This window comes from Oryza brachyantha, chromosome 3 (assembly GCF_000231095.2).
Source record: "Oryza brachyantha chromosome 3, ObraRS2, whole genome shotgun sequence".
In the NCBI taxonomy this organism is placed as follows: Eukaryota; Viridiplantae; Streptophyta; class Magnoliopsida; order Poales; family Poaceae; genus Oryza; species Oryza brachyantha.
The window spans coordinates 26,892,968-26,914,240 of NC_023165.2; the positions used below are offsets into that span (position 1 = coordinate 26,892,968).

The 21,273-nt window shown below is 41.8% G+C and overlaps 3 protein-coding genes across 4 annotated transcripts; 2 read left to right on the plus strand and 1 right to left on the minus strand.

The window, feature by feature from the left end:
- Nucleotides 1-54: 54 nt before the first annotated feature.
- Nucleotides 55-6,699, minus strand: LOC102703381 (protein IQ-DOMAIN 1-like). Of its 2 annotated transcripts, XM_015835609.2 has the most exons (9): nucleotides 6,488-6,668; nucleotides 6,238-6,392; nucleotides 5,705-5,941; nucleotides 5,340-5,567; nucleotides 5,043-5,156; nucleotides 3,801-4,266; nucleotides 3,619-3,656; nucleotides 667-774; nucleotides 55-582 (listed from the first exon to the last, which is right to left on the minus strand). In XM_015835609.2, the coding sequence occupies exons 2-9, from the start codon at nucleotides 6,343-6,345 to the stop codon at nucleotides 274-276; spliced, it is 1,608 nt and encodes a 535-aa protein (XP_015691095.1). In that variant the 5' UTR covers nucleotides 6,346-6,392; nucleotides 6,488-6,668; the 3' UTR covers nucleotides 55-273. The 2 variants fall into 2 exon arrangements, with proteins under 2 accessions (XP_015691095.1, XP_006650700.1); XM_006650637.3 differs by lacking the exons at nucleotides 55-582; nucleotides 667-774 and having other exon boundaries at nucleotides 3,058-3,656; nucleotides 6,502-6,699.
- Nucleotides 6,700-13,048: 6,349 nt separating this feature from the next.
- On the plus strand, nucleotides 13,049-16,032 carry LOC102703666 (dnaJ protein homolog). Its single transcript, XM_006650638.2, has 6 exons — nucleotides 13,049-13,311; nucleotides 14,349-14,514; nucleotides 14,599-14,737; nucleotides 14,828-15,104; nucleotides 15,215-15,413; nucleotides 15,512-16,032. Exons 1-6 carry the CDS (start codon nucleotides 13,162-13,164, stop codon nucleotides 15,835-15,837), a joined length of 1,257 nt encoding a protein of 418 aa, XP_006650701.1. The 5' UTR covers nucleotides 13,049-13,161; the 3' UTR covers nucleotides 15,838-16,032.
- A 3,463-nt stretch (nucleotides 16,033-19,495) lies between these two features.
- LOC121053942 (putative RING-H2 finger protein ATL71) lies at nucleotides 19,496-20,663 on the plus strand. Its single transcript, XM_040522597.1, has one exon. It carries the CDS (start codon nucleotides 19,718-19,720, stop codon nucleotides 20,291-20,293), a length of 576 nt encoding a protein of 191 aa, XP_040378531.1. The 5' UTR covers nucleotides 19,496-19,717; the 3' UTR covers nucleotides 20,294-20,663.
- Nucleotides 20,664-21,273: the final 610 nt, after the last annotated feature.

Consider the following 21,273-nt stretch of genomic DNA (forward strand, 5'->3'; position numbering starts at 1 on the left):
CATTTTCTGAATTATAACATACCTAAGTTGAGAGGTCAAATTAGGTTCTGAAAATTGTTCGAGCATAAACGTAGACGAAAAATTTAACTGCATTCTCATATATAACCAGGCACATACAAAGAGGAGCTGATATACAAAAAAAAGGTCTTTCTTTTACAAACGGCAAGCACTGGACAATATATAATTATAAAACTATATAAAGATAACGTTATTACGTCAAGACGAAGTGGCATATACACGAAGATAGCTGAAACAAAATCCAACCTTGAGAAGCTAGAAGAAGATGCTGAACTGGCTGGTCAGTGAGTCCTTGAGGTTGGAGAAGAGCCCAACCAGGGAGTACTGCCGGAGCTTGGAAACTTCATACCATGAGTTGAGGACGGCTTCGTGCTTGTCGGTGCCGGAGAAGGCGAGCTGAATCCCCGGGCTGCAGTCCACGCTGCCACCCTTGCCTGTGCAGTTCGCCGTGCTGATCGCGCAGTTCTGGTCGACGCAGGCGAAGGAAGGTTGCCCTGAGCAAGCAGAACAGCCATTGGCTTTCCAGTAGAGGTTCTGGAGGGTGCCTTTCTTGAACTCGAAGACCTAAGAACAGAATTCAGTTAGACGAATGATGATTGGTGGAGAATTATGTCAGTATACAGGCTACTGTTTGGAGTATGGACGCACCAGGGTATAGCTGGTCACAGTGTATGAGATGTTACTGACGAAAACTGGAGATGACCTTGCTGCATATTTCCTCCCAGCAAAAGCTACCATGTATCCATCAGAAGTTGCCTGGGACATAGTGAAATAATGGGCTATCAGAAACAGATGATTGCACTGCGTTGAGTTCGGAACAGTAATAAAGGCCACTCATATCATGAGTAAGACAATGAATGAAAAATGGTTGGAAAGAGGGTTTGTGGTTTGCTGGTAGAAACTGTGGTAAGTGTGTGCCACAGTTTACCATTAACTACAGGTTACCACAGCAATTCATAACAGTACAATATGTTTGCAATGGAGATGCTATGGCCAATTAATGAGATTTATTTTCTTAGTGTAACAAGAACAAAATTCCGATCACCCAGACCAAATCAGGTACTTCGTATAAGACAGAATTGATGGCCTCCGTTGTGATTATTATCCTTTATCTAATTCTCAAGCACTGCTAAACCATGACACGTGTAGACAGTAGAAGAATCTGGCATACAGCAGCTTACCTATGGTCGATCAATTACAAAAAGATCCAAATGACAGGGCAACCTAATCAATAAGCTTCGGAAGAAATTTCATAATCAAGCAAATAAACCGAAACTTGGCCCACTGAAAAACAGAGAGGCATGTTCATGGGACCATTAACATATGTGTTACTAGAGCAGCTACAAAGAGTCCAAAAAATGGCGCTGTATCAATCCATATGGGACACATAATCCAGCTCCCCCCAACTTTTGTCTTCATCCTCCCCAAGAAGGTCGTGACTACCAATGATCCTGACAATTTCAGTGACAAGTGCTTCGTTTCTCTGTTATCTCTAGACAATGAAGATGTTTGAATCAAAGTGAACGAATTTGAATTTAACTAAAACCTATCGCATGATGAATCTGATGGCATGAATTTCTTGAAATGAAACATCATTGTGTATTTTAATATTAAAAAAAGATATACAGATAATAGATTAGAGGACTGATACTTTATGCCAAACTACGGTTCCTGGTACGAAATCGAGCGATCAGTTAGGGTTCCTCAAATCTATGATGCCGCATACACCATCTCACACACGAAATCAGGAAGCTTTTAGAGGCAAACAAAAACTCGACGAGGGGCTCACCGGGTCGACGCCGCCGCCGCCGGAGGTGTTGACGGTGAGGAGCGAAATCTCGTCGACCTTGGGGCGGAAGACCGCGAGCTTCGCGCCTCCCGACGCCAGCGAGAGCCTGCTGTCGCAGGGGGAGAGCTGCACGCCGCCGGAGAAGAAGGCGTCGCGGCCCGAGAAGGCCACCCCGAAGGTGAACCCGTCCCCGCGCTGCACCGTCGCGTCCGCGCACGGCTCGTACACGCCGTTGGTCTCGCCCCCGGCGGCCGCCGGCGCGAGGAGGAGCGACACGGCCATGACGACCACGGCCGCCGCCGACGACCACGCGCGCCTCGTCGGCGTCGCCGCCATGGGCGCGGCGGGCGTGCCTCGGGCGCGACGAGACGACGTGTCGTTGACGAGACGAGAGGGGGCTTAGGCCGGCTCGCTTCGCTACAACTCACGAGGAAAAGAAACGCGTCGTGGGAAGGCAAGGAATAAAGGCTAAAAAGGTATGGTTGCTTCCTTACTGGGCTCGTTTCTTAGGCCCAATAGTTGTCATGGGCCTCGTGAACTTCTCTATGGTCCGAGGAGGTAACCGGCGCGGAAAAGTAGCATGGGATTTATATATTATTAATTAATTATTAATTATAAAAATTAAAAAAATAGATCGATATAATATTTTAAAGTAACTTTTTCATTGAATTTTTTAAAAAATACATACCATTTAGCTATTTGAAAGTATGCGCGTGAAAAATAAGAGAATCTGAATTATAAACTTGGAGGGACCAACGCGGCCCAAGACGAACTGATTATTAGGACACGTCTGTTGCTTACAATAAAAACAATTTGTTTAAAAGTTTATCTTATGATGTTTATTGAGTAAAGTTTCAACTTTATAATAATTAAATCATTCTTATACCTTTAAATAGCTATCACTAATAATTTAATCCATTGATCTCAACTGACTCAAACATAGTCTACTCCTTTCGGACAAAAAGATTTCGAATTTTAGTAGTACATTTTTACTACTGGATTACTTTGATCTTTAGAGTGAGTAATTTTCTTTTCCAAAACAAAGTTTTACCATTTATCTAACTTGCCAGATTTAGCATGTACAAGGGAGCAAAAAACAAGGATGTGACATATTTACAAAAGAAAAATAATTTATACATATATATATATATACAGCGATATAAAAGTTAAGGCTAGAAATAAACTACAATAAAAAAAACTCAAATTAATTCTAAATCTAAGGATGAAAATTTAAATTTTGGCTTATAAGAATAGAAAAGAAACTTTCATGATGGCATCTCATATAACTGATGTCGGCAATTTATAGAACGAGTAGAATTTCACAGATAAGAACCGTACTAGTAGCATGGATGATGGAAGGGACCAGCATGATTCATAGGTACACCAATAAAAAAACAAAGTTATTACACATAGTACACAGATACACATTACAACCAATAGTGACCTCCATATATACGGTTCTCGCCTCTCAGGACACATAAAGCTACTGCCTGGTCTCTCAAGTCCCATCCTCTCATGAGATGATCAGCTGGGCCTGCATAACTTGTAGGGTTTGTATGGCCACGAAATACTGCGATACAGAGCAGGTTTGTTGAAATTTCTGATAGATCATCGCAGTCCAAGGTTGCCAGTATATCCACGACCGATATCTATCCCAGGTGAAAATGTTGTCATGGTGAAAATTTATGCTCTTTGGATTGTGGCTGTCAAGTCTGCAGCTCAACTCTCCTAGGCAACTCAATTGGACTGGCAAGATGATGTTTTGCCTCAACTGCAGGGGAACCTTTACCTGCCTTCAGGGATCGGTTAACCGCGGACTTATTCGTCAGGCGTCTGCCAGCTTCTGCACCTGAGAGTTGGGGAAATTTGGTTACAATGGCAAGTGGATCAGTTTGAACCTTAAGAAACACTGTATGCTAGTTAAGGTCAGTTATTTCACAAGGAGAATAGACTTAACATCACAACATGCAGAAGATGCAAGATCTGTACTCACCACTGGCAGGTAAGGAGAATCTCTTATTGCCCTGAGGATCCGAATGCCCAGTCCTCTCCTTAGGATTACTACTTGACCGAGTTCCAAGTCCCGAAGGACCAGACGAAATTTCATCAGAGCCTTCTCTGGATGACAATTTCAGCTTTGACTTAGCTGATGCTGAACCACCAGACCGGTTCGATGAGGAGCCACCACCCTCTGAGTTTGGTAGGGAAGTCTTCTGGTTCAATATGTTCGAATGAAGAGTTGGAGTATGCCTTTTAACATGTTTCTTATATGGAGTATAGACAGCATTTTCCTCGTCTTGCATCGCTTCATTACCAAGAGTGATTCCATCTGCTGCATAAGTGCCCAGGAACCGGCTCTCCCATGGACGAACAGCCATCCATCTCTCTAGCCAGTTCCAGCCCCAGCTGTTCTTGTCAGGTTGAAATGTTGTAATGGCTGCATGTTGCCTTGCTTGCCACTGCAAAAGAAGGGAAATAAGCTCAGCTGTCAGGTTTTTTCACCTCCCTGTAGTTCCTATTTTATTATCAGCAATGGAATTAAGCCCCCAGAAAAGTATAGAAGGCCAAAACTAAGGAGAGATGAAATTGGGACAGTGTATCTGTTGACATCAAAGATGGGAAGGGCTAGAAAAATTCTTAATCTACCCCCATGAACCAAATGAGAACTTTTAGAGAAATGAAATTCATCTTATTCCTGGAAGGTTTACTGCATGAAAATTTATTTGCTCTCAAGCACATACAGGCTAATTATTCCTTGAAAAATATTAGCAAAAGGCTGCCCTTTTCTTGCTTTTCCAACAGATGATGGTGAACTGTATAAAATAATTTCATTTATCATGATTGGATTCTTTTTCTCAAGGAGGAGCATACAAACAGGTCTCATCTTAGCTACACACCGAAATTATCATCAAACACAGACTAACAGAAGCAGAACAGTACAGAACAATGAGTGGCTTAATTATTAGGCTAACTTGGAGGGAAAAGATAAAACCAGTTGTTATCCATGAAAGCAACACTTGGAATCCAGCAATAGCAAGCATACTTCTTGCACATGATGGAGGTGACATTGAGTTGATAACTTTTAAGATATCCAGAAGCTGCACTTTGCATTCAGAGTAATATGATTGGTGCACTACAGTATACAACGCCATCCATGGTTAAAGATATGATGACATGGATAAACATAGCAGAGTATTGTCCTGATCACCTGGTGTAAAATGTTTGATAAAGTTACCTGGTGAGTAAGAGCATAGGCCATGGCTCGCTCACGCTTGGCTGCTGCCTCCTGCCTCTTTAGTAGTTTTGCTTGGATATCTTCCACGGACCCTATGATATCACACCAACCATCCTGCATTTTTAAGGTAAATAGCATAAGTAACAACTCAAGCCAAATCACTGCACTATCATGCCAATTATTTTTTTACGAAAAACCGACAAGATAACATGCAAGCCTAATTCAAGATCTTGCGATAAAGAACACATTCAGCAAAATGCAACCACTACTTTCGAAACTAGTGAAAGTGCAACTTACCTCAATTTCCCGGACATTTGTCTCGTTTATTTTCTCTTGTAGAGCAACATGCTGATCCGTCTGGCTTTCCAAAGCAATGCGAACTCGCCTTGCTCTAACACGGGCTTGAACTCTCACCAAAGCTTGCATACACCTGAGTGTTATAGCAGCTTGCTTTCTCACAATATGGCCCCTTACAAGGGCTTGAAGCCTAACTAGTCCTCTTAAAGCCCGACGCGCTCTCCTAGCCTGAAGGAATTCAAGTTCAACTTGTAGTAAAGCATGAAGAATTAAATTTGCAGTTACTGCATTTCAGCAACTCTATTTCTGAATTGTGCAGTACGCATTGGATCGGTTACTAAATTTTGCAGAGAGGACATCAATACCAGGAAGGCTCTAAACACAGTCTGAATAATTGTAGCAGCCCAGATCTCTTTGAGTTCTTGTTCGGTCAGAGGCACTGGCACTTTAGATGAACTGAAAGCGGGTTCTGAGCACGAAAGCACATTACCATCACCTTCTGATGGCCCATTATCATCAGGAAACTCTTCAGGTGCTCCAAGTTTATCATGATCTTGACAGTGCTGATTTTGGCAGTGAAAATGGTTCGCAGTGACCCTTTTCTGCAATTTCACATTTCACAAGTTATTACGAATAAGCAAAGCCCCCCTATTTTGCCAGTGGCTACAGATTACAGAAGCCTAAAGAATGACGCAAACATTATCATCCAGATCTGCAGTAACTTCCAAATTTTACACAAGGTAAATAACCAATGCACAAAGAACGATCATTACAGCCAAGAATTCACATGACCTGATCAAGAATCTCTCCTGCCACACCCCCAGGCTTTCAGCAAAATTGTTGTAGAAACCAACCAGAAATGCCAAGGAAAAAAAGGAGCAGAGCAATGGATGAGAACCTGTATCACTGCCCCAGCATCTCCATCCTCCTTGTGATGCTGCTGCTGCTGCTTCTCCACCTTCCTCAGTCCAACTAACGACTTGAGCCACCTCGCCGAGATGCCCATGGCGCCGCCGCCGCCAGCACCTTCCCTCCCCTCAACCGACACAAAACCTAAAAGCGCAATCCTTTTCATCAGCAACCAATCAACACAAACCTCACCCAAAAAAAAGGAACAAAACAAAAGCTTCAAAGAACTGAACACGCACAAGAAGGAGCGCACCCGCACGGTGGTACACCACCGGATCGCGGCCGCCTGAAACGCCGGATGAAACGGGGCCAAGAACCGGTGGTCGCCGGCGCCGGCCAATGAGCGCGGTCGACTACTCCCAAAGCATCACACGACCTTGCCTACTTCTTCTACTAGTAGTGACCACCACCACCGGGACACCCGGCCATTACTGCCGCTGCTGCAGCTGCCGCCACTGTGCGCTCCTGCGTGCGCATTATTGCCACCGGTGCCCCCCGGTTGCTTGTGTTTGTGTGCGTGGCAGTGTGGTGTGCCACACTGCTGCTGCCGCGGCAGAGAGGAGAGCAGATTACTCTAATAGTAACCGAGGGTTTTTTTATTTCGTCAATTTTTTTTTGATTGGGATTGATCCCACCGTCGGAAGACTATTTTAACGATTAATTAATAAATAGGGTTAGAAAACCACACAACGAATTTTTAAACATAATTAATACATGTATTAGCGTATGTGAGTTAATGTAGTTATGGTAGACTGTTTATGCTCAAAAGATTTGTTCTGAAAATTTTTTTCAAAGTGTATAAACATATAATTAGTTATTCTTAACTATATTTAAGACTCTATACATGCGTTTAACGATTCAATGGATGAACATAAAAGTTTTTTATGAACATGACCTGATTATTGTAACGTGAGGAGTATAAAAATAATCTAGAAAGCACGGCGCTTTTCTCACGTTTCACTTTCTGCGCCCCCATTGTCGGAAAAGCCATTTCTGTTGTTCTCTTTTGTTTACACTCTACTTTTCACTCTATCTTTGCCTGCCTTTCAGACAGAGGGATCTTTTTTATTTTCTGAAAGATAAAGAGATGCTTGATTGCTTGGTGCTCCTAGGAACAACAAAATTAGTGATGTGCTTGCAATGTTCGAGCTGAAAGCTGCAAACTTTTGAGATTTTTAGTGTGGAATTTTCTTAGTTTTAGGGCATTGGACTGAGATATTGCATCAATGGATTAGCTCAGCATGAACCCAGTCATTCTGAATTTCAGATTTCTGCGAGCTACGACAATCAACATGAATTCAGTCATTCAGATTGGATTTACTGTTTTACTAGCAGTTGCTACTTGATCCATGGTGACTGTGTGCACTGTACAGTGTATTTGCTGTCAGATTAAAGATCTGAAACATGTAGTTCTACGTTCGTGCTGCAGCTACAATCCTACAATTATTCACATTTATTGTGTTCTACAATTACTAGGTTATTTAGAGTACCACCAGTGTAAAACACTAAAACTGTTCGACTCTCAGTAAAGTACTGTTGCCATTACCGCTACATCATTCAAACATATTATGACATTTATAACTTTATCAATGATGTCTTTGCTACGTCTTAGAAACCGGTAGCTCGAGTGTCAGGGGCACGTACAACGCCTGTCTTTAAGCCGTCTGTATGTTACGAAATTTGTAAAAAAAACCTGTCCTATCTAGCAAACGACCACAGGTTCTCTTCGCGAAGAGATGGCAGGGTGCGTGCTCCAATGTCAAACTGATACCGTTAGCACTGTTGTACGACGTGTCTCATCTCTTCGCTAGCACCATTGATTACCTTGATTTATGTTACAAAGGATAAATAAATATTTTACAGACAAACAAATAAACAAGTCATTGTAAAGCTGTCTATTTAGCTGTCTATGTGTATTAAATACAACCTCCGTCCCAAAATAAACAAATTTCTGAGTTTTTAGATGGAATTTTTGACTCTTTGTCTTATTTAAAATTTTTTTGTGATTAATATTTTTATTGGTACTACATGATAAAACATAAATAGTACTTTACGTGTGACTAATTTTTTAAAATTTTTTAATAAATTTTTTGAATAAGACGGATATTCAAATGCTCAAACTATAAAACCCAGAAATCTTTTTTTTTCTGGGACGGAGTAGTAGACAACAACCATCTACAATGTTGTACTTACCCCCTTAGGGTATGTACAATGGTGTAGACAACTATTGTCTATAAGTTATATATAGACAAGAAAACATACAGCTTATACATTATGTTATCTACTTAATTGTCACTATAATGTTTAATACATATTTTCTATATGTTATATTTATTGCATGCAAGCAATGCATGAAGTTTTTTCTAAAAAAGATTGCATACAGCTTGGAAGCATATGTCTAAACAGTAGATGAACTAAGAAACAACTTTCAAATTTCTTGAGTTAATAATGTTACATAGGATGATTAATCTAATATAGATATATATAAACGACTATTATCTTACTATCGTACATGTCCTCAACTGCTTACTGCTACAACTGCTTCCATAGTACACACAGGAAGGGCAGCACCGCTACAGAGAGTTCAGAGATGGTGATCACGAGCTCGATGTCTTTAATTAAATCCGTTAATCTGGCTCCAATAAATGTATCTTACAACCTCGTCATTTAGCTTATATTAAGCATAAATAAAACTACTTGTTTTATAAATACGCTCTTAATGATCTAAAATAAAAAAATAAAAAATAAACTAGAGAAAAAGTTCGGGATCAACTCTAATTGACTTGTATGTTTAAACATAGGCAAAAAGGTGAGAACTACTACCATCTTCAAGTGAGAAAATTCAGGTTATTTGGCCAAATGCGAATTAATTATAAGTAGATGGGTTCAGTTGGCAATAAAACGAGGGATCCATATGCTGGTCACCACCGAAAACTGACGTGACACCTGTGACAGAGCGCGCTGATGGATGGTAACGGGTGTGATGGCCACGCCTCGCTGAACCATAATATTTTTGGGCGGTTTGCACAAGTAATCACGTGATTAACGTGGAAATATTAGCATTAGAACTAAACTCCTGAGCCAGCAAATGACCAGAAAATGAGCAGATATTCTCTAGTTCCTCCATTGGAACAGGTTCTTGATTGAGTGTCGTGTTACCTTTCATATGTTAATTAAAATGGGCTAGGTCCAATTAAAATTGATTAAAATTTCACTAGCCTACAATAAATAGTAGAGATAATAATATCACCTTTGAGATTTAAAGTGGAGAAGCTCAACTTAAATAGAGAGGTTAGTGAGACTCTTCGTTGACTGGTTGAGACGGTAGAAAGACCGCCACACGCGCGCGCGCGAGCGCCGGCCGGTCGGTCGGATGGCTGGTCCGGTCCGGGACGTGGAGCGGCGAGGCGTCGGCTCGGCCGGCCGACCACTGCGCCCGTCCCTTCCTTTTTGTAACGGTTGTGAATTGAAGGAAAGAATTTCGAATCCCCATAATTGCGTAACGCCCGCAGCGATAATTGCGCGGTAATCACGCGATTTGACTACGCGTAACGTCCGCAGTGATAATTGCGCGGTAATCACGTAACAGGATTGGGGGACGCGGATTCGATTCCTCCTTCTTCTTCCCGAGGCCAGACGTGTTCTTCTCCCTAGCTTTTTCTTCTCTCTGGTTTTTCCCCAAGTTCTTGCGTTACCTCTCTGTCTTCCCGGTTCTGTTCTCTTGCGCGCACGAGAGTTCGAAACGAGCAGCCCTCCAAAACCCCTCTCGCCAGAGTACCTGCACGGATAGACGGGTGATAAGGTTTTTGGGGAGTGCATTCGCACTACTGCTCACTAGACCATGTCGACTAACGGAAACGGCAACGGGAGTGGAAGTGGTGGCGCCCACGGCAACGGCGGCGCGGCGGTGCACACGGCGATGGCGACATCAACGGGAACAACAACACCAACGGAGGCAGTACGCCTCAAACACCAGCGGAGAGCCATTTTCAGGGTATATCGCATTCTCCTCTATTCTGTTTAATGTTTTCGAATGCCTGATAGCAATGATTTTATTGCTATATCATGATTATATGGATGCTTGTGTTTACTATATATTAAACATGCTGTCAAATGTTCTGTTCATAATCGTTAAATTATTTCCTATGTTTGTCATGCCTATTATCTTATTATTTTAGATTAAAATATGCTAAAATGTGACCATATTTCCAACATCATAATCATGAAGAGTTCATTGATCGAATATTTTCCTCTTCTCTTAACGGAAAAAAAAAAACAGGTGTTTTCTTTCTTTCAGTCTTTGAGATGTTTTAAGAAATTTTGTGCTATGGAATTTGGATTTTTGGAGGGTGACAGATTCAAATTCATGACATGACAGTGGATCGGGGAGACATTTGCAAGGGAAAACGAGTTGATTGCGCTCAGATATCATAGTAGCCTATCAAGCTTCGAAAAAGGCTAACATCAGGGGAATGACTTTTAACTCTGATGTTTTTAGCTGACATACAAAGTGCTTAAAACCAGAGCTCCTTTTGCATCAAAATAGAGCTCAAACGTGTCGCTTTTCTTGTGCAGTACTTAGACTTTTTATCTGTAGTTAAGATACGAATTTACACTGAAACTATAGAGATTTAAACCATGAAAACTCTTAAGTAGATAGTAATAAGTTCCCCTGTTTATGCATAGAGCGTCTTAAATAGCCTCTCCAAATGATCCTTCAAGTCAAATTTTGATAACTCGTCTTTAAAAGTTCTCACTCTAACCGTCTCTCCTCGGATAACAAGTCATCTGACTTGCCAAACTCCATCTATTGATAGTTAAATTTGATAAACCAAAAAGACTCACCAAAGGCGGGTCGTGTCACCTCTCTCCACTCGAACACCCTACACACCACCCTCCAATGTCTCCATTGTCTTCGCCCACCCCCTAGTACTAGTGTACTATCACTCGTCGCCCCAAGTAGCACAGTGGCCCTCCAACGTCGTTACCCCACATATTTAACATCGGGCGGCTAAGGTCCACGCCACCGGTTCCTCCCGATGCCTTCGTCTTTGTCTCCTCTCCATCATCGCCCCCACATCTGGTGCACACGGCAATACAAAGGAGAAATATGAGGGAGAAGAATAGGACTAGAGGCTGGCATGTTGGTCTTATTATCATTTTTTTTGAGAGACTAATAGCATGATTTTGGAGTGAGTGCTGACTCTAGCTAGCTAAATTAGTTGGGTAGCTGACTATATAGGCATTTGGAAAGCCTGATTTGGATATAATGTTGAAGATATTCTTACCTCGTACTTTGACACTTTGGTCAATCACTCATTGTCTCTCGATGTATAATTCTTTCCTGAGCCAAAAATCCATCATCTCTTAACTCTATCTCTCTTTTGATTCCATATATTGGTGTATATCTTTTACTTGCACAATGGACCAAAGTGCATTTATTGTGTTACATGAACAACGTGACCATGCTCGTTGTAATTTAATTGTAGTTTAACACACAAAGTTAAGAAAAATAGCTCAAATAATTATTCGTCATCCATTTACACTAAATTGAAAATATAAACATTCCTTCGTGATAAAAGTTGCATTTATGGTTTGTTTTATAATCGTACGGGGAGGCATCCTTTGCATGGTTTAATACCTCATATTTTATAATAGAAAATATGGTAAATGTGAGCACTTTGAGATTGTAAATTTACTGTTCAGAATAGTTCCATTTCACAAGCACCTTCTATCCTATTGACTCGCCGTTAATACAATGGTTACGAGGTAACATAGTCCTTTTATATAGTTAAAAATAAACTAAATCTGGAGTACGTATCTAGAGAGATCAAATACTCCTAGAAGAAAGTGACACATTTTTTAAACAGAGATTATTGTTTGTACGTTAACGAAGCATGGAGCTTGTTACAAGGAATTTCAAGCCTGGAAAAAAGGACAGCCGCTTTTTTTTTATTTTGCATGATATGCAAATAATGACCACGTCAAAAACACAGAAATAAAAAAAACACATAATGCAAACATCATAACCACATACAAGTGAGACAAATGCTATACAAAGAGTCGACTTAACTCTAGGAAAATATAGAGAATACTAAAACGAACTATTTATGATCATCGGCGGAGCTATAGGGTATGCCAGATTGCCGGTTATGCCCTATCATAACCTGCACTTTATATCTGGTATATATTGTTGTATGTACATATTTTTAAAAAAACTCATCTAAATACAAATATGTCTTAATCAGTGCATATATATTGAATTATGTTATCAGTTTTATATTTATTAACTACTTTCTAAAATAAAATTATTAAATTATATACAATAATTTTTAGACGAATATATTTTAACTAAAATCATAGATTCGCCGTTGTGTATTATTATTACTATTGCTAGTAGTACTTGCCTCCTTGCCTTTTCTCTCCCAGGCAAGGCAGGCATCAAGGCAAGAAAAAGAATACGGAGTCTTTTTCCGAAGATGGGAATCTCCTTAACGGGTGCCTCCCGCCTAACCGGACCCGACAACGCACCCGAAACCGGAGTCAAGTCAACATACGCAGACGCGCTTCCCGTCCCGTCCCCGAACCCGCACCGCATCGCCTCGCCTCCTCCTCCTCCACTCCCCGCCCGCTCTTTCGCAGGAAGACCCCGGAAGGATCTGGAAGCTCCGCCCCCGGCCGTCCGATCCCGATCCGACGGCCCACGCCCCTCCGCGCCCCGCTTCACGCAGCTTCCAGAGCATTCACTCCTCGCCACCCGTTTCCTCGTTATAACTACCCCTTCTCCTCTCCTCTCCTCTCCTCCTCCTCGCAAACCGCTTCCAACCCGAGACCACGCTCCCCGCCGGATCGAGCAGCTAGGGTTTCGCTTGCTTCCTCTCTCTCTCTCTCTCTCGCGCGAGGCGGCGGCGAGATGTTCGGGCGCGCGCCGAAGAAGAGCGACAACACGCGGTACTACGAGGTGCTGGGGGTTCCCAAGGATGCGTCCCAGGACGACCTCAAGAAGGCGTACCGCAAGGCCGCCATCAAGAACCACCCCGACAAGGGCGGAGACCCCGAGAAGGTGAGCCAGCGAGGGGCGACACCGCCACCCCGCTCCGGCGGGATTCGGCACGTTTTTCGGTTCGATCTGTGTGCGGCGGCGCGCGCGTAGTTAGGGGGTGGGGGGTTTTTTTTTTTTGGTCCGATGGAGGCATGCCCCCTGGGAGTTGGATCTGTGATGCGGTTGTGGAATTGGATTGGTTTAGAAGGGGTTGGATTGGCGCATGCGTGCTCTGGGGATGGTGGATTTTGGTGGGGAAGTAGATCTCAGTTGCTTGCCAATAAACAAAAACTATGTGAACCTCAGATGCATTTCTACTTGTTCATATCATCGAAATCATATGTTTCGTATGGTTCTAACTGTAGTATTCATTAGCTATTGATATGTACATTTAGTGGCTTCGTTGGGGATTACTGCCAATTAGAGTCTTATGTGCTACCGGATAGACAAGTAGTTAAATCCCTTGTGTATCTGATTGATAAGTAATTTAGCTCAATGCCTGGTATCCGATTAGTTGAAATGAATTCATTTGGCTTTTAACTCTGCTGATTGATACCCAATGCTAGTAGTAAGTAGTATTAAGAATGATCTCTGGTGCTGTTAAGTGTTAGAGTCGTATGTTACCATATTGACATCAGTTAAATTCCTTGTATATGTGATTGATTGATTAGGAATTTAGCTAAATTCCTGGTATTGGATTGATTAGTTAAATTACTGGTATCGGATTGGTTGATTTCCTTTGACTCTTAATTTGGCTGATTGGTACCTGAATCTTAGTACTAAGAATGGTCTGTGGTAATGTTAATTTTATCCAAGCATGACGCTGTCACCTTGATGTTATATGCGAGTGTTAGACTATGTGTATTGGCATATATTAGTTTCTGTGGAATGCAGGCTGATTTATGTCACTATATTATTTACCGCTTATAGTTTTTTATGAGTAGTATGTTGAGCTTTATGAGTACTGATCTGTTATTGCTTTAGCTGGTTAAGTTTTGTCAAAGGAACCACGGCTTTCTTCACGAAGTGGCAAACTTAAATTGGTGCCTTTATTTCAGTTCAAGGAGTTGGCTCAGGCTTATGAGGTGCTGAGTGATCCTGAGAAGCGTGAAATCTATGATCAGTATGGTGAAGATGCTCTCAAGGAGGGGATGGGTCCTGGTGGGGGAATGCACGATCCATTTGACATTTTCTCCTCGTTCTTTGGAGGTGGCGGCTTTGGAGGTCTGAGACATGAGAAACTGCAAAATTCAATCTCCTGGTGGCTGCAATTTGATTAGATTTTGACTGACTTGCCGTGTTTTGCAGGTGGTAGCAGTAGGGGCAGGAGGCAGCGCAGGGGAGAGGATGTGGTTCATCCTCTGAAGGTTTCTTTGGATGAATTGTACAATGGCACATCAAAGAAGCTCTCCCTCTCTCGCAATGTGATCTGCTCCAAGTGCAATGGGTATGCCATTAGCTTCTTTTTGCGGGTCCTAAATCTTGCATGAACTGCTTGCTGTTCTGATCTTCTCACTGTTCTGTGGTCATCCTGCAGCAAGGGTTCGAAGTCTGGAGCTTCCATGAAGTGTGCTGGTTGCCAAGGTTCTGGTATGAAGGTTCAAATTCGCCAGTTGGGGCCAGGAATGATTCAGCAAATGCAACATCCCTGCAACGAGTGCAAGGGAACTGGCGAGACCATCAATGACAAGGATAGATGCCCAGGTTGCAAGGGTGAGAAGGTAGTGCAGGAGAAGAAGGTTCTTGAGGTGATGGTCGAGAAGGGCATGCAGAATGGACAGAAGATCACCTTCCCTGGCGAGGCTGATGAAGCGGTATGTCTGTTCCCGATTCCTCATCACCTTGTAGTTAAATGGTTCCAAGCTGTAGCACTTCATGTGCGTTTTCAAAGCTGCTAACTGTGACTAATCTGTGCGTTGTGCAGCCTGATACTGTGACTGGAGACATTATCTTCGTCCTCCAGCAGAAGGAGCATCCCAAGTTCAAGAGAAAGGGAGATGACCTCTTCTACGAGCACACCCTGACACTCACTGAGGCGCTTTGCGGCTTCCAGTTTGTTCTCACTCACCTGGACAACCGGCAGCTGCTCATCAAGTCCAAGCCGGGTGAAGTCGTCAAACCTGGTGAGTCTAACTTCAATGAAAGATACACGACTGAGTACTAGCTTTTCAGAAGCTATTCGATTGTTAAACTCATCGGTCACTTGATCATCTTGTTGCAGATTCATTCAAGGCTGTCAATGACGAGGGCATGCCGATGTACCAGCGGCCATTCATGAAGGGGAAGCTCTACATCCACTTCTCTGTGGAGTTCCCCGACTCCCTGAACCCCGACCAGTGCAAGGCCCTCGAGACCGTCCTCCCGCCGAGGCCGGTGTCGCAGTACACGGACATGGAGCTCGACGAGTGCGAGGAGACCATGCCGTACGACGTCAACATCGAGGAGGAGATGAGGCGGCGGCAGCAACAGCAGCAGCAGGAGGCCTACGACGAGGACGAGGACATGCACGGCGGCGGCGCCCAGCGCGTGCAGTGCGCCCAGCAGTAAGCAGCAAAAGCGCCGTGCACGTTCTTGCACGGCTTTGACAGCGGCGACAAATTGGTTTTCTTTTCGCTCCTCGGGCGATAATACTGTCATCAAGTTTTCCATGTTAGGCTCGTGATGATGTGATACTACTTTCGGTGCTATATATGATACTATTGCGTATTAATGACGTACATCAGTTGGTTCCTGAAACGAAAACGAAATCCCTGCTACGCTTGCTGCGTCCTGCTGTGTGACATATTGTTGCTTCCCGGAGATAATGCTCAATCGGCTCTGGAATTTTCTCGTAGAGGTTCGTCCATGCATCAGGCCATCAGGGCCTCGCCGTTGGAATCAAAGAGGAGGGCCTAGCTGTTGGAATCAAACGGCGCAAATTCGTATTTCGTACTTTTCTGGAACGGAGGGGGTAGAGCATAATTAGGCAAACAACGCAAATTCATATTTTCTGGAAGTTAATAGAACCCAGCTGAAACGTTCAGGGGCTTCATGTTACTAAAATGTTGACAATTTAAATAATACTACTTTTTAATAATATTTTGTTTGCTATTAAAATATACCAATAACAGTATTAGCAATGGCAAAACTCCACTAGCTATTGCTAATCTTTTGGTAGGGAAAATGAGCAATCCTGATACCCACGTAATAAACCATTTAGAGCATCTCTAATAGCTCATCTAAATTTAGTTATCTATATTTTCATTTGGATGATTATCTAAAACACTTTCATCTTTCATATCTCTTTATACTCCAGCAGATCATCTATATATGGCATCCTCCATATCTATTTGAAGGATGGATAACATTCAAAAATAAATGACGCAATATTTCTGCTGGAGCTTAACTTTTACTCTTCATCCTCTATTTTTAGAAAGAGGATGATATTTCAGGACGAGGATGGATGGATAAGCTTTTACTCTTTATCCTCTATTTCTAGGAAGAGGATGAGATAGATAAGCTGTTGGGAATGCTCTTAACCTGCTAGTATAATCTTTGTAAAACAGACGAACTAAAATTGTGAAAAAGCGGGTTAAAAAAATGATTGCCCGTCCAACTCATACCGCTATCTCTTGGCATAATAACGAATCAATCAACATCGTAATTGAGTGGTGTTGTAGCCCGATCATTGACGAAACGTGTAATTTTTATAAGAAAGTTCAATCAGATTTCCTTTGAAAATCCTATAACGAAACCATGGAAAGAAGTGGCTCTTTGGAAGGGCTGTCATGACTCATGAGGGAGAATAGGCTGCTATTTTCCAAAAAAAAGCATGAATTTGTGCGTTGCTTGATCCACTCACAGGGGGCGCATTTAGGGAAGGCATAACTGGAGGCAGGCTGCTGAAGCAATGCATAATTATCCATATTCGATCCAACCCAACCCACCTAAACAAAAAATGATTTCCGTGCTTCCGGCAGCTGACCTTCCATCCTGACTAGCCGGCGGTTCAACTCATTTTTGTTTCCTGAACCTGCATTTTATTGAGACAGAAGTAACAAAGGAAACAATATTTGGAATACATCCGTCTCCGAACAACTATTTGCTCGGCTCCGAAGTATCAGTCCGTTTCGCTTTGATCTTTGATTTGACGTCCCCGTAGGTGTGAAGCAAACATGTAGGGTCTTTTTCTTCGAAGGATTTTTAAAGAAAATTTAAAGAAACTAAGCTATTTCATCTGAAATTTCTATAAAATTCTTGTGTTTTGAAGAGGGCCATAGGAGTAGCTGTCATGAAACTCCACTTATGAAACGTGATAAATCCCATTCCTTAATAAAAAGATGGGGGTGTAGATTTTATCCGATTAAACCGTTCTACATGTCTCTCTTGTTTCGCTGAATGATGATTACTCAGCGGTAACTCGGAAAGAAAATCAAATAAATAAGTGATGGCTCGTCGTGTTCAAAGTAAACATGGGCGTTGTATATCCGCGTACAGATATGGGTCCAAACTTATGTTTGTCATCTATATATCTAAAATGAAATAGTAACAATGATGTGGGGGTGAATCTATCACTACCGTTTACCTATATCAACTCTCTACAATTGATTGGAATATTTACAAACGAACAATAATTTATGACTAAAAATTATGAGCAATTTTACTTCTCAATTACTATAAAATCGCTCAAAAATTATATATATATATATATAGAGATCTAAAAGTCAATTCTGAAAATTAAATTTTGATGAAAAAAACCTCCAAATCAACTTAAAAAATTTAACGTTAAAAGTTTAGATTTTGACTTATAAGCATAGACAAAAGCGAAAATATGGGTTTATTTGAGAAAATACATTATGAGACCATATGGTCCAGAACTCCACATATCAATCCTCCACAATAACTCTTTACATTTTATGGGAAGAAATATGAGTAATAAATATATGCATCAATTAAGATATGATGCGTGCAAATTTTATGATAATAGATATTTAAAATTGGAACCCATGACAACGGACAATATTATATAATATACTATGGAGTAATCTGTATGTCTTTTGTTTATCTGATACTGTGTACGTAGTGTTCTTTTAAACAAGGGAAGGTCAGGTTTCTAGAATGCAAAGGAAGCAACAACTTGCAAATAAAATAAGTCGAGTAAGAAAATCTCCTCAGAGACGTTGAAATGTGAAGTTCTCCATTTCTTTTATTCAATATCATTAACTTTTGAATCTACGATTCACCATTATTTTATTTAATAAAATTATTAATTATTAATTATCTTGTTATGATTTAGTTCTTTACAAAAGTTCCATTTAAAAATAACTTACAATTTTATATGTTTACGTATAATTTTGAATAAAACGAACCCAAAAATCAACAATAGAAACAAAAAATTTCAGAAGTAGTAGTACAGCATATGTCACCTTGAGAATTTCTTTTAAGGTACTAATAAGACTAATACTATAATCGCAGCTCAAACAAAACCTTGGCTTGCAAGGTTGAACTGAATCTAGAAACTCCTCAAAATGGCCGGTATGCTTCACACGACTTTGGAATATACTAATATAAACCGCAATAGGAGTACAACTGACCTAGCAAAGTCAAATCCCAAACACATGATTGCGTCGACAATTAACAAGCCAAACAAATCGACAAGGACAAAGCATCTGAAAAAAAAAATCAATACTGATACTTTTATCATTTGAATAAGAACATTATCTAAAAACAACTCTAAAATTATTTTATATTACAATATATATGAATACCAACAAATATTATTTTAAGTACCCTTTAAGATTTTTTCATATGTCTAATTTTCATATAAATTTTAATCAAAATTCTAAAAAATATTATGATATCGAAGTACTTCCTCCGTTTAATAAGACGTTTAATTTTTTTGTTTGACCATTTGTCTTATTTAAAAAATTATGAAAATATCATTTATTTTGCTTGTGACTTACTTTATTATCAAAAGAACTTTAAACACCACATGCTATTTTTTATATTTATACTAAACTTTTAAATAAGACAAATGGTCAAACGCTGCCATAAAAAAGTCAAACATCTTACGTTAACATTATAATAGTGATTAAATTATAAAATATTTACAAAACCATGCATCCATCTGCCATCGACCTCGAAACCATTGCACAGCCCCATATATCTCTTGTCTATTTGCTACTCCGTACCTTCTTCTTACACGCATCATCATCTCCTCCTCCTCCTCTGGTTCTCTCCAAGTTGTGTCTTTTTTTGTGTGCGCAAATGCAATGCAACATGCAAAAGCGTTGACGTCGCACTCGCAACCTCCCCTCGCTTTGGATCCAAACAAAAACCGCACCAAACCATCGAGCCGAACTGCGCTGAGCCCGCAGCCGCCGCGCGCGGGCGACACCAACTCGCCACCTCGCCGTCTCGTCCGACCGCCATTGCTAGCTCGATCACGATGAGCTCAGGCGGTGGGGCGGGGCCGGGGCTGACACCGGCGGACGGGAACTCCGACCGCATCGGCGGGTTCGGCTACGGCGTGGGCGTGTCGGTCGGGATCCTCCTCCTCATCACCACCATCACGCTCGCCTCCTACTTCTGCACGCGCGTGCCCGTCACGGCGGCCGACGCGGCGGCGGCGGCGGGATCGTCCCGGCGGCACCGCGGCGGGGGCGGCGACGGTGGCGGGCACGAGCACGACGACGTCGAGCTCGGCATCGACGAGGCGACGCTCAAGGGGTACCCGGAGGTGGTGTACGGCGAGGCGAGGAAGGAGGCGGCGAAGGCGGTGGCGGTGGCGAAGAAGGGCGGCGCCACCACGTGCACCTGCTGCTCGATCTGCCTCGACAACTACGGCGACGGCGACCTGCTCCGGATGCTGCCGGAGTGCGGCCACCTGTTCCACCGGGAGTGCGTCGACCCGTGGCTCCGGCAGCACCCGACCTGCCCCGTCTGCCGGACGTCGCCGCTGCCGAGCCCCTTGCCGACGCCGCTCGCCGAGGTCACGCCGTTGGCAATGGCGAGGCCGTCATGACACGTGGAGGTTCCTGCTTGGTTTTCATTACTATTTTTCATTTTCCTTTTTCTCTTATTGATATACCACTAAATTTGAGGATGAAATTTGGGTATTCTGGAAAATGGAATGCATGAAAAATCCTCAAAATAGGGAAAGAAATTAATTTCCTCTTGGTCTTGGATGTAAATTTGGGTTCAGACTTCAGAGTAGTTTTTCTTCTTCTTCTGATACAGTGAATGTTTGGCTTAGGATTCTTGGAATTTTGAAGGGAAATTCTTTATAGATTTCAAATATGGATGAACCTTCTGGAGATCTAATCTTTATATTAGCAAGCTTAGTGCAGAAGACTGAAGATGATTCATGAGTGTAAGCAAAGTAAGAATTAGGAATGCACGTACAGAATGCTTTATGTAAAATTCTTTTATATCAGTAAGAAATTTCAATTCAATACGTTCATTTCAACTGGAACAAATCACAGTAACATTTAAGATTATGTTAATTGGCGCTCTTGCTGATTATTAGTAGTATATAAACAGATAACCTTTAGTTCACAAAATGCATTTTTAAAAGCTACAAAATGCAAATGAAGGTTCAGGATGGAACTAGGTACTAATATCACTTTCACTTGCTTCAACATTCCACATTCTATGGCCAGTTTAAGCAATATCAATACAAAATATTTCAAGCTTTTGCAAACTAAGTTTTTTTATAAGTATCTGGGTTCATACCAAATGACGATCTGATGACATAATAATTGTCAGCTATCTATGGCCCCTAGATATCTGAAACAAGATGCATGCCCCCTTCCCCCAGGTTTGCTGGGTCAATCAATTACGCCAAAAATCATTACTTTGTGCTTTGAAGTAACGGGGGATACTAATCATGATGCATGCTCTTCAAGAAAAGAGCAAAAGTGAAATGCTGATTTGGTCTAAACAAAGCAAGAAGTATCTACATCAAAGCCTTTTTTCTGCTGACAGCAATAGGTGTTTCTTTTA

Bases quoted from the DNA above. Each gene is read 5' to 3' on its own strand.
- LOC102703381 (XM_015835609.2), bottom strand. From the start codon at position 6,345: ATGGGCATCTCGGCGAGGTGGCTCAAGTCGTTAGTTGGACTGAGGAAG. The intron at 4,267-5,042 runs GTAACTTTATCA...CTTCTTTTGCAG, and splicing joins CCTATGCTCTTACTCACCAG to TGGCAAGCAAGGCAACATGC. The intron at 3,657-3,800 runs GTGAGTACAGAT...CCCAACTCTCAG, and splicing joins ATTCTCCTTACCTGCCAGTG to GTGCAGAAGCTGGCAGACGC.
- LOC102703666 (XM_006650638.2), top strand. From the start codon at position 13,162: ATGTTCGGGCGCGCGCCGAAGAAGAGCGACAACACGCGGTACTACGAG. The intron at 14,515-14,598 runs GTCTGAGACATG...CGTGTTTTGCAG, and splicing joins TGGAGGTGGCGGCTTTGGAG to GTGGTAGCAGTAGGGGCAGG. The intron at 15,105-15,214 runs GTATGTCTGTTC...TGCGTTGTGCAG, and splicing joins CTGGCGAGGCTGATGAAGCG to CCTGATACTGTGACTGGAGA.
- LOC121053942 (XM_040522597.1), top strand. From the start codon at position 19,718: ATGAGCTCAGGCGGTGGGGCGGGGCCGGGGCTGACACCGGCGGACGGG.